The 18,465-nt window shown below is 46.3% G+C and overlaps 1 protein-coding gene across 4 annotated transcripts in view; it reads left to right on the top strand.

Annotated features, from left to right (window-relative positions):
* The window catches only part of Ccm3 (programmed cell death protein 10 Ccm3), a 101,656-nt gene that overhangs the window by 61,164 nt on the left and 22,027 nt on the right, over positions 1-18,465 (top strand). Inside the window, exon 1 of one of the 4 annotated variants that reach the window (XM_076179685.1) lies at positions 7,496-7,600. The exons of the other annotated variants lie outside the window; for them this stretch is intronic. Within the exon in view, the coding sequence (XP_076035800.1) occupies positions 7,511-7,600 (90 nt within the window). The 5' untranslated portion in view covers positions 7,496-7,510. Of the gene's footprint in view, positions 1-7,495; positions 7,601-18,465 lie in introns of those variants that run through there. 4 annotated transcript variants of the gene reach the window in all.

Genomic DNA, 18,465 nt, shown 5'->3' with positions numbered 1-18,465 from the left:
CACACATACACACATCTTCACACGCAAAGTAAACCACTTGGAAAAAGAAATTAACCAAGCAGAGCGCTTTCGTATATTACATCTTCAGTTCAAAAAGTACTTTTTTGCATAAGCGAACACACGTACCCGTGTTCTTATTAGCATACACACATACATACATTTGTGTGTGTGTGTGTGTATTTAGATGTTCGTCCATGTATATACGTGCGTGTGCGTGTAACTCGACCACCACCATGGTGGGCGGGAGTGGAATTTGTGACTGAAGGGTGTTGGCACCTATTGGCACTTGACGGGTGTAGGTAGGCGGGGAATGGGGCAGTGAGGTGTTTGCCGGTCGAGGAGAAGGAGGAGGAGGAGGAGTCTGCGACGAAGAAGAAGAAGAATGTCGCGTTGCTGCAAGAAGAAGAAGAGACGCATCATGTGATGCTGTTACCGTCATTGACCTGTGCCCTCCATACGAAGTCCAAGTAGCACCCAGGGCCAAGGTGACACCATGAGGTCGTCTCGCGTTTCCCATAATTCGAACACTCTTATCGATGCTTGTGGGAGGTCCATCCATCCATCCATCCATCCACCAGTCACACCATCGGTGTCCGCATTTGATGAAGTGTTGTCGTTGTGATGAAGTCCCCCACATAGTCACGTCCCTTGGCCTTCTGCGCACGCACGTGTCACGCTCGGGGCATGGCATGGCATGGCATGGCATCCCCCCAAGGAAGAAAGGGCGCCTCCCTTTGGCACTTGGCTGCCTTCCCAGCCTTGCCTGCCTGCCTGCCTGCCTGCCTGCCTGCACGGGGCCTCCCGAGGGTTCAAGTGCGTAAATATGACATGTATCTTGATGATGCCCCCCCCCCTCCTCCTCCTCCTCCTCCTCCTCCTCCTACTGTTGTGGTCATCCTCACCGCCTTTAGTTTATCTTCTAGTGAAAAGAGGCGTGTGTGTGTGTGTGTTAGTTTCTGAGAAGCTTCTGCTGGGGGGGGGGGCGTCACGACGTAGTAGAGTTGTCCTTGGTCGAAAGGGATAGCCTGACGTCTTCTATCTCACCGACCCACAATCCCCCCCCCTCCCCCCCCCCCTCTCTCTCTCTCTCTCTCTCTCTCTCTCTCTCTCTCTCTCTCTCTCTCTCTCTCTCTCTCTCTCTCTCTCTCTCTCTCTCTCTCTCTCTCTCTCCTTCTCTCTCTTCTCTTCTCTCTCTTCTCTCACTTTCTCCCTATCAGAATATTCTTGACCTTGAGGTGTGTTGGCACATCAACGGAGTTGTGAATAATAGGAGCATAAGTGGACACCAACACGCAGGCAGGCAGGCAGGCAGGCAGGCAAGCAAAGATGTACACACCAAGTGTGAATAGGCGTAGATTTGTACACGCGTGCGTGTGTGCGTGTACAAAGCATCTCCGACGCACACACATGCAGTAGTCATTCACCCAAACTTCACTTTCGTTCGTTTCTCTCTCTCTCCCTCCCCCCTCCCTCCCCTTCCCCCCTCCCCCTCCTCTCTCCCTCTCCTTCCCTCCCTCCCTCCCCTCTCTCTCTTTCACACATACACACAGGCTCAAACAATACATGAATTCAAATCTAAACATGATAATTAGAAATCAAAGATATAAATTAAGTTGGAATCATACATGAATTTGAGTCTAGGTATGTGTGATAGAAAATTAGAGCATAAGAGACAGGACCCGACGAGCGTTGCTCCTTTCCTGTACACTACAATTAGGTCAACACACACACACACACACACACACACACACACACACTCGATGGTGCAGTGGTGGAGTTCCCGGCTGCCACTACGTCGGTCTGAGTTCGAATCCCACCCAGGGCTGAAATAATTTCAGTATCGCTGCGCTGCAGGTTGTTACTCCGACTCATTGGAGGGAAATTGTGTGTGTGTGTGTGTGCGCGCGTGTAAGGTCACAGCATTACCCATAGATCCATATATGAGCTCTGGGCTCTCTTTTGGGAGGGTAAAAGCTGTCGATCACGAGTCCAACACGTGATCCAAGAACATGGTGAATCACGCACACACACACACACACACACACACACACACACACACACACACACACACACATTGTTCTAATAGATATTGTATTTGAGGAAAAACCCAGAGGAAGAAGTTTCAAGGGTTGAGATCCGGGGAATGTGGTGGCCATTCTGTGTCGGTGTTGCGGCTGATGGAAGTGTTCCCCCAAAGTGCTCCTTCGACCAGTCCATGCTCATGTTTGCAGTGTGAGGAGGAGGAGGAGGAGGAGCAGGAGGAGCAGGAGCACCATCCTGATGAAACAACCCTTGTTCATCTTCAGCAACCTCACGTTCCTCCTCCAGCTCGCCCCAGAACAGTTCCATGATCATCACGTGGCGCTCCTTTGTTGCTGTCACAGCATTTCCATTCTCATCTTCGAAGGAAAATGGTCCATTAATTCCATGCTTGGACATTGCAATTCATGCAGTGCACCTCTTTGAGTGCAAGATGCTGTAATGATTATCATTTGTTTGATATTATTTGTTTTTGTTTTGTTATCATTTATCTGATTCTCATTTATTATTAGTTATATGTCAATTTATTTTTATTTGCTATTTATCTGTTTGTTTATTATTTAACTATACCTATGCATTTATTTATGTATTTTATTTGTTATTTACGTTACTATAGTTTTTATTTATTCATTTATTATTTTTTTTTTCATCCGAACTAGATATGGACCAAAAGGTCTCCTGTCGGCATGCTCCGCCTTTGCGAGTGCCTCAGAAATCCCAGTTCTTGGAGTTAACATGGCCACACAGCAGAAAGTGGGCCTCATCTGAAAAACCACACTTTGTTCAGGAAGTTTTTCACTTTCCTCAATCTTTTGAGAGAACCACCCACACAAGGTGACTCTCTTATCCTTATCAGATTGGGTGGGCTGATGTTTGATCTGAATCCTATAATGATAGAGTTTTAGATCAGAGATCAAAATGCGTCTAACTGAAGGACATTAAATCCCAAGCTGTTGGATCCTACAACGCAGAGATTTGCTTGGGGAACTTCGGCCCAAAGAATCAAAGGATTACAAAGGCGGAGCATGCCGACAGGAGACCTTTTGGTCCATAACTAGGTCGGATGCGAAAAAATATATAATAATGATAAATAGATGATTAAATAAATGATAAAATAATATAATCAATGATAAACCAATCCATAGGTATAGGTAAATAATAAACAAACAGGTAAATAGTAAATATTAATAAATTGACCTATAATAATAAATGAGAATCAAGCAAATAATAATAAACAAACAGACAAATGATAACAAAAATAAATAATATAAAATAAATGGCAGTCATTACATCATCTTGCTTAGGTGTTTATCATCTAAATGATTCTTAAAGATTCGAATCTTGAACAATCGCGACATTCTCAGGTGTGCGGACTGTTGCCAGGAAGTCCAGTAGGTGATTTCCGAGCTTTCCGAGCTTTCCTACGATCCTCTACGCTTCCATAGGCGTCAAAACGTCGAACCCACTTGAAAATTTTGACTCTTGTCTGGGTAATGGTTGAAATCGAATCAACGGCTATACTTAGTTTGAAAAGTCTTGAATGATTTGGTCTGTCTTTACACAGAAAACCTTTTGTTTTGTTGTCCAGACCATTGTTATGCAATCACTTGCAAAAAAAAGTTTCAATAGGAAACTTATGAGAAGCTCAAAAATGGGTTTCAGATATTCTGAAACACTGTACACACACACACACACACACACACACACACACACACACACACACAGAGAGAGAGAGAGAGAGAGAGAGAGAGAGAGAGAGAGAGAGAGCTGAAGAACCTCCCCGTCGACGTCAAAGGTTTCAAATTGTTTCTTTAGTTCCAGCGACCTAGAGAGACCATCCTCCTCCTGATGCACAACGACATCGAGGTCGAAGGCGAACTTGATGCAGTTCCTTGTGGCTTTCGCCAGGTGATTTTATTCAGCTGAGGGAAATATCCCGATCCTCCCGGATCAATGAAAGAGCTCCTGACGAAAATTCGATGTCCGCTGTAAGAATGACCTCTTTTTTTTTCTTAGGTCCGCGCGGACTTGGCAATGGTAATCTTCAGGAAAAATATCCGCATTGAATACAACCCGTTTTTCATGGGCTCTCGCGGACATGGCATGGTAATGGCAACGGTAATGGTAATAGCAACGACAATGGTAATGGCATGGCGTATGGTATGGTAATGGTGATTCGCTGTCCTATCGCACCTTCGGCCTTGGGATCTTGAAGAGAAAAGCAAAATATAACAAACATCTTGACGGCGAGCGGTTCCTTCTAGTCCTTCTACGACTACGCAAGTCGTGGAGGGGCACCTAGTACCCCTCCAGCCTCGCCCCGGCGAAGTCCCCTTGCCTTGGCTTCGCCGGGTCTAAGGAACCCGCTCGGCTCGGGACGGGGGATGCCTACCTTGCATACTCAGTATGGCATATTATCCCCTTCCTGTCGCTTCCTCGCGCCTGTTTCGCCGTGTCCAGAGGTCGTCGTCCCCGCGTCGTCGTCGCAAAAGGTCTCGAAGGGGTGCCCGGTCTTCTCGGTCGAAGTAGCTTCTGCCGGACACGATCGTACCGAGGTCCGAGCAGAGAGGTCTACTTGGCTCGACCTCGGGCGGCGACGACGCAGATGAGGAGGAGAATGCAAGAACCACAATGCAGACACGCACACGCATAACATATGCACGACACACAGACACACACACGACTCAATGGCGCAGTGGTAGCGATCGCGGCCGCCAGTACGGTGGTCCAAGTTCGAATCCCGCCCAGGGCTGAAATAGTTTCAGTATCGCTGTGCTGCGAGTCGTTACTCCAACTGTCGTGGGCGGGGATTTGGGGTGTATGCGTGTAAGGTCACATCATTACCCATAGATCGGTCATATATGAGCTCTGAGCTCTCATCCGGGAGGGTAATAGCTGATGGTCACGACTCCAACACGTGATCCAAGACCATGGTGAATCACACGCGCGCACACACACACACACACACACACACACACACACACACACACACACACACACACACGCATACACACACACACACACACACACATATATATATATATATATATATATATATAATATATGTATATATATATACATACACACACACACACACATACACACACACACACACTCTCTCTCTCTCTCGATGGTGCAGTGGTGGAGTTCCCGGCTGCCACTACGTCGGTCTGGGTTCGAATCCCACCCAGGGCTGCAATGATTTCAGTATCGCTGCGCTGCAGGTTGTTACTCCAACTCATTGGCGAGAAATTGTGTGTGTGTGTGTGTGTGTGTGTGCGCGTGTGTGTGTGTGCGCGCGCGCGTGTAAGGTCACAACATTACCCATAGATCCATATATGAGCTCTGAGCTCTCTTTTGGGAGGGTAAAAGCTGTCGATCACGAGTCCAACACGTGATCCAAGACCATGGTGAATCACGCACACACACACACACACACACACACACACACACACACACACACACACACACACACACACACACACACATTGTTCTAATAGATATTGTCTTTGAGGAAAAACCCAGAGGAAGAAGTTTCAAGGGTTGAGATCCGGGGAATGTGGTGGCCATTCTGTGTCGGTGTTGCGGCTGATGGAAGTGTTCCCCCAAAGTGCTCCTTCGACCAGTCCATGCTCATGTTTGCAGTGTGAGGAGGAGGAGGAGGAGGAGGAGGAGGAGCACCATCCTGTTGAAACAACCCTTGTTCATCTTCAGCAACCTCACGTTCCTCCTCCAGCTCGCCCCAGAACAGTTCCATGATCATCACATAGCGCTCCTTTGTTGCTGTCACAGCATTTCCATTCTCATCTTCGAAGGAAAATGGTCCAGTAATTCCATGCTTGGACATTAATTCATGCAGTGCACCTCTTTGAGTGCAAGATGCTGTAATGATTATCATTTGTTTGATATTATTTGTTTTTGTTTTGTTATCATTTATCTGATTCTCATTTATTATTAGTTATATGTCAATTTATTTTTATTTGCTATTTACCTGTTTGTTTATTATTTCACTATACCTATGCATTTATATATGTATTTTATTTGTTATTTACATTATTATGGTTTTTATTTATTCGTTTATTATTATTATGTTGTTGTTTTTTTCATCCGACCTAGATATGGTCCAAAAGGTCTCCTGTCGGCATGCTCCGCCTTTGTAATCCTTTGTAAGTCGTTCAATTATACGGTGAGGGTTGCGAGTGCCTCAGAAAACCCAGTTCTTGGAGTTAACATGGCCACACAGCAGAAAGTGGGCCTCATCTGGAAAACCACACGTTGTTCAGGAAGTTTTCCACTTTCCTCAATCCTTTGAGAGGACCACCCACACAGGGTGACTCTCTTATCCTTATCAGATTGGGTGGGCTGATGTTTGATCTGAATCCTAAAGGGATAGAGTTTCAGATCATAGATCAAAATGCGTCTAACTGAAGGACATTAAATCCCAAGCTGTTAGATCCTACAACGCAGAGATTTGCTTGGGGGACTTAGGCCCACAGAATCGGCGGAGCATGCCGACAGGAGACCTTTTGGTCCATATCTAGGTCGGATGCGAAAAAATGTATAATAATGATAAATAGATGTATAAATAAATAAATAATAAAATGATATAAACAATAATAAATAAACCAATCCATATGTACATTTAAATAATAAACAAACAGGTAGATAGTAAATAATAATAAATTGACCTATAACCAATAATAAATGAGAATCAAGCAAATAATAATAAACAAACAGACAAATGATAACAAAAGTAAATAATATAAAATAAATGGCAGTCATTACAGCATCTTGCTTAGGTGTTTATCATCTAAATGATTCTTAAAGCTTTGAATCTTGAACAATCGCGACATTCTCAGGTGTGCGGACTGTTGCCAGGAAGTCTAGTAGGTGATTTCCGAGCTTTCCTACGATCCTCTACGCTTCCATAGGCTTCAAAACGTCGAACCCACTTAAAAAAATTGACTCTTGTCTGGGTAATGGTTGAAATCGAATCAACGCCTATACTTAGTTTGAAAAGTCTTGAATGATTTGGTCTGTCTTTACACAGAAAACCTTTTGTTTTGTTGTCCAGATCATTGTTATGCAATCACTTGCAAAAAAAGTTTCAATAGGAAACTTATGAGAAGCTCAAAAATGGGTTTCAGATATTCTGAAACACTGTACACACACACACACACACACACGCACGCACGCACGCACAGCTGAAGAACCTCCCCGTCGACGTCAAAGGTTTCAAATTGTTTCTTTAGTTCCAGAGACCTAAAGAGACCACCCTCCTCCTGATGCACAACGACATCGAGGTCGAAGGCGAACTTGATGCAGTTCCTTGTGGCTTTCGCCAGGCGATTTTATTCAGCTGAGGGAAATATCCCGATCCTCCCGGATCAATGAAAGAGCTCCTGACGAAACTTCGATGTCCGCTCTAAGAATGACCTCTTTTTCTTCTTAGGTCCGCGCGGACTTGGCAATGGTAATCTTCAGGCAAAATATCCGCATTGAATACAGCCCGTTTTTCATGGGCTCTCGCGGACATGGCATGGTAATGGCAACGGTAATGGTAATGGCATGGCGTATGGTATGGTAATGGCATGGCGTATGGTATGGTAATGGTGATTCGCTGTCCTATCGCTCCTTCGGCCTTGGGATCTTGAAGAGAAAAGCAAAATATAACAAACATCTTGACGGCGAGCGGTTCCTTCTAGTCCTTCTACGACTACGCAAGTCGTGGAGGGGCACCTAGTACCCCTCCAGCCTCGCCCCGGCGAAGTCCCCTTGCCTTGGCTTCGCCGGGTCTAAGGAACCCGCTCGGCTCGGGACGGGGGATGCCTACCTTGCATACTCAGTATGGCATATTATCCCCTTCCTGTCGCTTCCTCGCGCCTGTTTCGCCGTGTCCGGAGGTCGTCGTTCCCGCGTCGTCGTCGTAAAAGGTCTGGAAGGGGTGCCCGGTCTTCTCGGTCGAAGTAGCTTCTGCCGGACACGCTCGTACCGAGGTCCGAGCAGAGAGGTCTACTTGGCTCGACCTCGGGCGGCGACGACGCAGATGAGGAGGAGAATGCAAGAACCACAATGCAGACACGCACACGCATAACATATGCACGACACACAGACACACACACGACTCGATGGCGCAGTGGTAGCGATCGCGGCCGCCAGTACGGTGGTCCAAGTTCGAATCCCCCCCAGGGTTGAAATAGTTTCAGTATCGCTGTGCTGCGAGTCGTTACTCCAACTGTCGTGGGCGGGGATTTGGGGTGTATGCGTGTAAGGTCACAGCATTACCCATAGATCGGTCATATATGAGCTCTGAGCTCTCATCCGGGAGGGTAATAGCTGACGGTCACGACTCCAACACGTGATCCAAGACCATGGTGAATCACACGCGCGCGCGCACACACGCATACACACACACACACACACACACACACACACACACACACACACGCATATATATATATATATATATATATATACACACACACACACACACACACACTGGTGTAATGGTGCTGTGCTCGACCTCCGATCAAACCGTGATAAAAGTTGTGTCCCCGCCCCGCCCAGGGAGGTTCTTGTGCTGGAGAAAGCAGCAGGAGCAGCATCATAGTTTCGCCAGCGGAAATCCCTGCTCTGATAGGCAATGGTTGTGTGTGTGTGTCTGTGTGTGTTTGTGTGTGCGTGTGTGTAATAATAATATTAATAATATACGGTTTATTGGGTATAGCAGCATTACTGCTGAAAATATACAGCTTACAAATTTATGAAATTATAAAACTATGACAGTGAAAAGATGATGTTACAAGCATTAAAAACGAAACAAAATAGTAAGCTAATGAATAACTGTGTTATACAACATTGCTATTTCTTGTTGTTGATTAAGTCCATAAATATCGGTATGGGGCTGTGTGTGTGTGTGTGTGTGTGTGTGTGTGTGTGTGTGTGTGTGTGTGTGTGTGTTTGAGGACACAGCGTAACCCATAGATCGGCCCGTACATGAGCTCAGAGCTCTCCTCTGGGTTTTTTATTTATTTATTAATTATTTTTGTCTCATTTTATATGAATATATATTTTCATTTATCTTTATATTTGTCTTCTGGGTGTTTTTGTGCACAGGGATCCCCCAGAAAATGTCATGTTTAATTATATATTTTTTACGTGAGTTGTTCACAGTAGCAGCTAATTCCTACAAAGGATTACAAAGGCGGAGCATGCCGATAGGAGACCTTTTGGTCCATAACTAGGTCGGATGAGAAAAAAAAATAATCATAGATATATAAAATAAAATGATAATAATATAAATAATAATAGATAAAAAATAGATATGACCAAGTGGGCAAGAATCTTGTTGGTAATAATGATAATAATAATAATAACGGACTCGCCAGGCAAATGAGCCTCTGTCATTTCCAAGCGACGGTAGGCCAGACGCCGCCACGGTCAACGGACAACGGACAAAAACCCCAAAAAGTGGAAAAAAAACGTCGTACCCGGAAAAAAGTGGTAATATGCAGGTGGAGTTAGGTTAGGTAGGTAAGGTTAGGTTGGGTTAAGTAGGTTAAGTTAGGTTTGTTAGGTTAGGTAGGTTGGGTTAGGTTGGGTTTGGTTAGGATAAGTTAGGTTTGTTAGGTTAAATAGGTTGGATTAGGTTTGTTAGGTAATTAGTTTGGGATAGGTTTGTTAGGTTAGGTAGGTTTGGTTAGGATAAGTTAGGTTAAGTTAGGTTTGTTGGGTTAAGTAGGTTTGTTAGGTTAAGTAATTAGGTTCGGATAGGTTTGTTAGGTTAGGTAGGTTGGGTTAGATTTGGTTATGTTAGGTTATCCCCCCCCCTCAATTTTCCTATTGGGTTTTTGTCTGCTATGCAGAGGATTGGGGTTTTGTCCGTTGGGCTTTTTGTCGTGTGGTCGAGACGCCACGCCCGTCACAGGCGAGACCGACCGCTGCTCGGCCGCGGTTGATCTCAGTTAGTATGAGCGGTTGTGACAGCAGACCTTTACCCCCAAAGACGTCGTTGGGCTGACGTCATATGTCGTCATCAGTAGACTGAATATGCACGTTACATGTCTACCTATGTTACAGCTAAACGTGTCCGTCGGTAAAGCCACGATTTTTGTTCTTTCTTTCTTATGTAGGTAGGTAGATTTAGGACCAATATCCTGGTCCTTATGTCTCTGACCTGCTGGGAAAGCAAGTGAATAATGATTTTATATAAATAATGGGGATGACGTCAACAAATCTAGTTTATTTCAACGCGTGGGCAAAAATGCAGATGTGAACGAACAAATGGAAGGAGTTGATAAAAGTGATGAAAATGGCGATTGCACAGTTAATGAAATTGACGAAAATTGTTATTGGACAGTTCAACGATAGTGGATGATGTACACACTGCACCCCCCTCCCCCACGCCCACCACCGGAAAATGGAAGGCGGGAGGCGGTGGGCGGGGGAGAGGGGGGAGGATGGAAGTTTTCCTCTCTTCACCACGAAATCTAGGCCAGTTTTTATTTATTTAATTAATTTATTTATTTATTTATTTTTCATTGTGGTACGGGCACCATGAAGTTTCCCCATAGGTCGGAGGGAGAAAAAAACGGCCTCCCAGCACTTTGTTCATATAAAGATTTTAGGGGGCCTTTTTGTCAGGTCGGAGGATTTTCTTTTTTTCTTTCATTTACACCTTATCACTGGCCAGGCTGATGAGCACACAAGCTACTGTATGATGTACCAAACTTTGCATCTTTTGTACAAACCAAACAATAGCCCCACAGTACCTTTTTTAAGAGGAATTTCTACGTTTTTCCGGGTTTTCCAACGTCGGCAGGCCCGTAAAAAAAAAAGAAATATGGATTTGAGGAGTGCCCACTGCCAAGTCCCTTCTAATTCATCATGTGATTTTTTTTCGTGTTTACTTGTTCAAGAGTTCATTATATTATTGTATGCGTGTTCTTTGTCTCGAAAAAAAAAGTTATCGTAAGTCGTGCACTAACCCTATGGTACTATTTTCCTTGTTTGGTCCCACCACCACCACCAGCACCACCAGCACCACCACCCATCGTGAAGACGCTCTGAGGGCTCCGGACAACACCGGATCGTATTAGCGGGGGTGGGGGTGGGGGTGGGGGGGAGATCATTGGGCAAGTGGGGGGATGGGGTGGGGGAGATCATTGGGCAAGTGGCTCGGTTGTTATCTCCCCCTTATCGTCCGGATACGTGTAAAGGAAAGAAATATGTTGAAAGTCACACACTTGTGCTCATGTGGGTAATTGCATGCGTAGTTTGTGTGTGTGTGCACGCGCGAACATGGTTTGTGTGTGTGTGTGCGTGTGTGTGTGTGTGTGTGTGTGTACGCGCGAACATGGTGTGTGTGTGTGTATGTGTGTGTACGCGCGAACATGGTGTGTGTGTGTGTGTGTGTGTGTATACGCGCGAACATTGTGTGTGTGTGTGTGTGTGTGTGTGTGTGTTGTGTGTGTGTGTGTGTGTACGCGCGAACATTGTGTGTGTGTGTGTGTGTACGCGCGAACATTGTGTGTGTGTGTGTGTACGCGCGAACATGGTGTGTGTGTGCGTGTGTGTGTGTATTCACTTGGTCTTTGGATCACGTGTTGGACTCGTGATCGACAGCTATTTCCCTCCTGGAAGAGAGCTCAGAGCTCGTAGGTCCGATCTATGGGTAATGCTATGACCTTGCACACACACACACCCCCAACTCCCCGCCCACGAGAGTTGGAGTAACACCCCTCAGCGCTGCGATACTGATATTATTTCAGCCCCGGGCGAGGGTCGAACCCGGACCTCCGTGTGTGTGTGTGTGTGTGTGTGTGTGTGTGTACGCGCGAACATGGTGTGTGTGTGTGTGTGTGTGTACGCGCGAACATGGTGTGTGTGTGTGTGTGTACGCGCGAACATGGTGTGTGTGTGTGTGTACGCGCGAACATGGTGTGTGTGTGTGTGTGTGTGTGTGTGTACGCGCGAACATAGTGTGTGTGTGTGTGCGTGTGTTTATAAGGTCACACCATTACCCATAGATCAGGTCAGTCATACACGAACTCTGAGCTCTCTTCCGGGGGGTAGCAGCCATCGATCACGAGTCCAACACGAGATCCAAGACCGTGATATTGAATCACGTATAGTGTGTGTGCGTGCGTGCGTAAGTGTGAACCTAGTCAGCGGTTTTTTTTTTTGTTTTTTTTTAGACTGTTTGCTTTTGTCTGTTACCGAACGTTCTTAGCGTCGGTTAAACAACGAATATTCGTTATTCATCCAGACACGAAGATGGATTTGATGGAAGTGCTCAACGGGACCGACGGAACCGCAGGAGGAGAGTTGACGGAGGCGCGCTGAGCGTCGGGTTCCGGTCCGGCGGAGCTCGGGGCCGGCCGAACTCGTGGAGGTTCCGTTTTCCTCCTACGAAGACTTCGACCTTGGCTGGGATTCGAACTCGGGGACCCGGTAGGGCACACCACGCCAGTGACATTCCACACTCGAAAAAAAAAAAAAAAAAAAAAAAAAAATCCCCCCCTTTCTCTCTCTCTCTCTCTCTCTCTCTCTCTCTCTCTCTCTCTCTCTCTCTCTCTCTCTCTCTCTCTCTCTCTCTCCTTCAACTCGCAAAAATTGCTGTAGGTCACGATTGTAAGCCTACCCCCCCCCCCGCTCATCCAGTCTTGATGGAGCGACGGTGCCAAGTAGTCGTAGGACTTTTGCGGCTCTGTGAGTCCGTCCATCGTCCATTTTAGTCTCGCGATAACGAGTGATTTGTGATCAGTTGCCCACCTGCAGGATTTTAATTAACGTATGCATACAGGAAACGTATTATTTAAGAGAACGCCAAGAATTCTTTCTCGTCAGTGTCTCTAGGTTTCGTATGTGAACGCAATCGTGATTCAGAAAAAACAAAAATCTAAATAGAGAGAGAGAGAGAGAGAGAGAGAGAGAGAGAGAGAGAGAGAGAAGTGTGTACCGACAGTGTAGTCCCTGCAAGCCGTTGGCAAGACGTTCTGGTTCCAACCGAGAAACCACTGTGCCTGCGCTGGAATGATGGTAACGAAGTTGTTGTCTTTTTGGACTCCATCATTTGACCAGCGCTTCCGTCCTCGTCCACAGTCTCTCTCTCTCCTCTCCCTCTTTCTCTCTCTCTGTCTCTCTCTCTTTCTCTCTCTCCGTCGCTCTCATACTCTGTCTGTCTCACACTCTCTATCTCTCTCTCTCTCTCTTTCTCTGTCTCTCTCCGTCTCTCTCATACTCTGTCTCTCCCACACTCTCCGTCTCTCTCACACTCTCCGTCTCTCGCTCTCTCTCTCTCTCTCTCTCTCTCTCTCTCTCTCTCTCTCTCTCTCTCTCTCTCTCTCTCTCTCTCGTTCGATCAAATGTCATTGAATAACCATGAGGACCAGGAAACCCCACCAGATTTCAAGTTGGTCGTCTGGCGAGGTCCAGTTCAAGTCCATGACCTTTCTGGGGATGCGGGGGCCGTGTGTGTGTGTGTGTGTGTGTGCGTGCGTGTGTGCGTCATTCACCTTGGTCTTGGATCACGTGTTGGACTCGTGATCGACAGCTATTTCTCTCCCGGAAGAGAGCTCACAGCTCGTATATCACCGATCTATGGGTAATGATGTGACCTTACACGCACGCACACACACCCAACTCCCCGCCCACGAGAGTTGGAGTAACGACTCGCAGCGCAGTGATACTGAATTTGTTTTCAGCCCTGGGCGGGATTCGAACCCGGACCGTGTGAGTGATTCACCACGGTTTACCCCCCACACATACATACACACACACTGCTTTGGATCACGTGCCGAACTCGTGATCGGCAGATTTTATTCTCCCGGAGGAGATCGAATGCGGCCCGAACGATTGGTAGTGCTGTACACTCACCCAGCTCCTTGCCCACCAGAGCCGGCGTGCTAGCTCGCAGTTCAACGATACTGAAGTTTTCAATCTTGGGCGGGACTCGAACTTGTGTCGCTGAATTAGCAGCCGAACGCGGTACCACCACACCATCGAGCTGCGTGTGTGTGCGCGCGTTTCCTCTCGTGTGTGAATATGTGCGTGCGTATATGCGTTCGTGTGGGTATATGCGTTCGTGTGTTGATGTTTGGGACGCGTGTGTTCGTGTGTACTACGTGAATATGTTTTCATATTTGCGTGTGTTCGTGTGTACATCCCTTTACCTATTTGTAGTTTACAGTACAAGATTTATATGTACCTTTGAAGATGTCTTAAATAGACGAAAACGTTCGGTTACCAAGTTTTCATTTTCCCAGTGGTTACTTGCACATTTTGTGAATCACGTGTTATTTGTGATTTCTTTGCAGTGCAAGATTTATGTTCATAGGCTCGTCTCTGCAAATGGAACAGACTTAGTAACCATGTAGTAGTCAGCGCAGGAACTATCGGTTGTTTTAAGAAACGGTTAGACAACTTTATGGATGGGGATGACAGGTGGTGATGGAGAGGGAACTGCCTAGTGTAGGCCTCATGGTCTCTTGCAGTCTCCTTCATTGTTGTGTTCTTGTAAACAGTACTGTGATGGGTACAGTCGCCACAACGGAGAGGTTTCGGAAAGGGACAAGGAGGAAGAGGAACAGGAAGAGACGCCCAAGGACTGATAAACTGCTGGAGCGTGAAAAGGAAAAAAGACCCTTTCAATCGTCCATCACTGCCAAGGAACTGAAGGAAGCATACTCCGATGTGTTGGGAGGGGTCGTGTATATAGAACGCTTGAAAAAGGGGAATTTATTTCAAATTGTTTAAAACAAACTCGTTAAAAAGCACATCGCATGCGGAGAAAAAGCGTAAGATTTCCAACTAACGCCGTAAGACTTGAAAATTATAGAAATTACGTAAAACTTGCGCAAAAAAAACGTAAGACTTGAGAGTGGAGGGTAGGTGTACAAAAAGGAAAAGGGCAAAAGGTAGAGAGGTGCTTCGAGTAAAAAGTTTAGATGAGAAAGAAAAAGGTGAAGGAGTACAAGGAGAAGATGAGAGAAGTGTGGAACATGGTGAAGGATGAAGTAGAAGTAGAAGTAGGAGTGGAAGAGGAATGGGCGTGTTTCAAAAAGGAAGTGACAGGGTGTGCAATGATAGTGTGTGCAACAAGGAGGATCGGAGGGAATTGAAGGAAGGGTAGTGAGTGGTGGGATGATGAAGTGAAGAAGGTTGTTGAAGAGAAGAAGCGAGCATTCAGGGATTGGTTGCAAAGTAGGACGAGAGAAACATATGAGAGGTACAAAGGAAAAAGAAGAGAAGCAAAACATAAAATAAAAGAGACAAAAAAGAGGACATATATAAAATGGAGGAGGAGTATGACATTTTTTATATAATAAGATGTTTTGGAAGTTAAGAGAGGAAATGGGAGGCGAGTCAAATTAAGAAAAGGTAAAAGAGGCAGATGGACAGATGTTAACGGTAGAGGAGGCGTTAAGGCACATTTGGGTAGAGTATTTCAGGGAGCTGTTAAATGTGGTCGAGGAGAGGAATGGGTGGTAGCAGTGGGAGGCACTAAAAATTACGGTGATGGGAACAGGAAATGGAAGAGAAATAAGAAAAAATGTGGTACAAATAATTTTGAAAAGGATGAGAACAGGTAAGGCACCTGGGTTAGATGGGTGTCATGCCGAGTGTCTGAAGAAGGGAGGTACAGTAATAGTGTACTAGGTGGTAAGGTTGTTTAATGTGTGTCTAAGGGAGCGTAGCTATTGAGGTTGTTTAATGTGTGTCTAAGGGAACGTAGCTAGTAAGATTGTTTAATGTATGTCTAAAGGAGGGTAGAGTGCTGAAGGACTGGAGCAGTGCCTGTATAGTTCCGCTTTACAAGGGGAAAGGGGACAAATGTGAGTATAGTAATTTCAGAGAGATCATTTTCTTGAGTATAGCGGGAAGACTTGTAGGAGGGTTTTATTTGAGATAATTAGGGGAGGAACAAACGGAGTAGTTGGTGAGGAACATTGTGGTTTTAGGAGTGGTAGGGGTTGCGTGGATCAGATTTTCGTGATAAGGCAGATCTGTGAGAAAGCTTTAGGAAAAGGTGAGGATGTTCTTTGGAGCCTTTATGAACTTGGAAAAGGCTTATGACAGGGTAGACAGGAAGGCACTGTGGGAGATTTTGCAGGTATATGGGATTGGGGGAAAACTGTTTAGGGCAGTCAAGAGTTTTTACGAGGATAGTAGAGACTGTGTGAGAATTGGGAATGAAGAGAGCGAGTGGTTTGAGGTAAAGGGGCTTATTTGGGTATGCTGGACTGCATACCAGACCTAGAAATAATTGTAGAGTTCGTTCAAATCAATTTGACTTGACCAAGAGTCTATAATTTTGCACTGCAGCAGGATCCACCCACGCTAACTCTTGATATGAATGAAAATGTCGAGAGTATTATGCCCACGACCTGGAGATCGTGCCGAGGGCAACGGGGCTGCCTCGTGGCAACGTCTGCTGTTGTAGTACGGTCATGAGGCACTGTTGTGGTGGAGTGCCATTGATTAGGCCGATGAGCCACCGCGTTGATCCCGCCCCGAGATCCCTCCTTTGAGAGTGATTTCGAGCAGCGTTTCGTGGATTTGCTCAATGGTGGTGTCAATGAGAACTGTCAGTGTCACAGTATTTATTGATGCAGACATCCTGGAGCCAATTGGATGACCCAATCACGCCTCACAAAGTGTCTGGCCGGGTTTGTCAACCTCGTTGTGTGCATAAGATTTATAGTTATGATGGTACACAGCCCGGCATAGTTTACATATTATCAAGGCGCAACTAAATCAGATGTGCTAAGACCCAGTCATTTCCTTTTCACACAAGAACATCTAGAAAAGTGAAAACTACAATACTAAAAAGTGAAAATTAAGACGGGCGACTTGCAAATATAGAATCCCTCCACGTATATAAGAAAGCTCGTTGGCTGAGTGGGCTAGGGCGTCGTTACTTGCGGCGAAGGTCGAGGGGATGGCGGTTCGAATCCTGCCACCGGCGAAGTTGGACCAAGGGCATGGTTCATTAAATTCCACGCTACAAAACCCTCTGTGAGGGGCACCGTCCTAGCCTTCCGATAGGGTGGGGGGGGGGTTTGTGACGTTAAACCATCATCTACGTAATGACTTCCGCGTCGTCTGGAGAGAGAGAGAGAAAGAGAGAGAGAGAGAGAGAGCTTCCGTAAGAAGCAATACACTGTGCTTCCTTTGCTTATGACCACAACTACTCGTGTCGACTTATCCTCGTATATATTTTCGCAATCATTCTATGTATTACTGAGTTGGTCTCGCCGTCAACTTTGCTTTTTAATTCTTCCGACTTACGAGGAGGATCTGATCTCCTGTCAGAGAAAAGAATGAAGATTAATATCCAGGAAATATATATCTAATCGGATTAGTTTCGTAACTCTTAAGACCTGTGATTAAGCATTGTCATAAATCATGTGCTGGACTCGTGATAGGCAGCAGTGACCCTCCTAGATGAGAGTTCATAACTCATGGCCAAGTCCACGAGCTTGAAGTGCTGTGATTCTTTCAGCCTCGAGCGGGGACCGAACTCAGGACCTCTTGAGTTAGCAGGCAGACTCGGTATCACTACACCAGCAAGCAAACGTGTGTGTCCTTGCCCGTGTGTGTGTGTGTGTGTGTGTGTGTGTGTGTGTGTGTGTGTGTGTGTGTGTGTGTGTGTGTGTGTGTGTGTGTGTGTGTGGATCGGTGAGTGTGGGAGCGCTTGTTTGTGTGGTAGGGGGTGCGTATGTATGTGCGTGTGTGTGTGTGTGTGTGTGTGTGTGTGTGTGTGTGTGTGTGTCCGTGAGTGTGTGTGGGGTACCTGTTTGTGTTGTGGGGTGCGTATGTATGTATGTGGGCGTACGTGCGTGTGTGTGGAGGGGATGTGCATGTGTGGAGGGTCAGTGCGTATGTATGGGATGGGGGGGGCGTGCATTTCTCTCGGAGGGTCAGTGCAGGGGTCGGGAAAGGCGTGTGTATGGGGGTTCCCGTATATGGGTGTCGGAGGGCTCGTGTGTGTGTGTGTGTGTGTGTGTGTGTGTGTGTGTGTGTGTGTGTGTGTGGATGCTCGTTGGCCGAGTGGGTTAGGTTAGGGTGTCGCTACCTGCGATGGAGGTCGAGAGTGATGGCGGCTCGAACCCCGCCATCGGCGAGTTGAGCCAAGGATATGGTCCATTAAATCTCACACTACAGAGTCCTATGTAAAGGACACCATCCTAACCTCCTGATAGGGAGAAGTTTTTCGACGTTAAACTGAATAAGATATTCCTGTCCTTGTCCAGTAGAAACACATTCTATTGTAAGATACCATGTTGCCGCCCAGGCTTTGTATGACGTGGCTGGTTGTTGTAGGGCCGAGAACTGGCGACCATCCATCCATTCATCCATCCCTCCATCCCTGCTTGTACTCTCCGGCTGTTCTTGATTGACTCAATGTCACTCCAGGATCTT

The sequence above is a fragment of the Oratosquilla oratoria genome, chromosome 43 (assembly GCF_046742065.1).
Source record: "Oratosquilla oratoria isolate Oo_2021 chromosome 43, ASM4674206v1, whole genome shotgun sequence".
NCBI classification, from domain to species: Eukaryota; Metazoa; Arthropoda; class Malacostraca; order Stomatopoda; family Squillidae; genus Oratosquilla; species Oratosquilla oratoria.
Note: the sequence above shows the minus strand (reverse complement) of the source record. Positions and strands in the feature narration are given on the sequence as shown.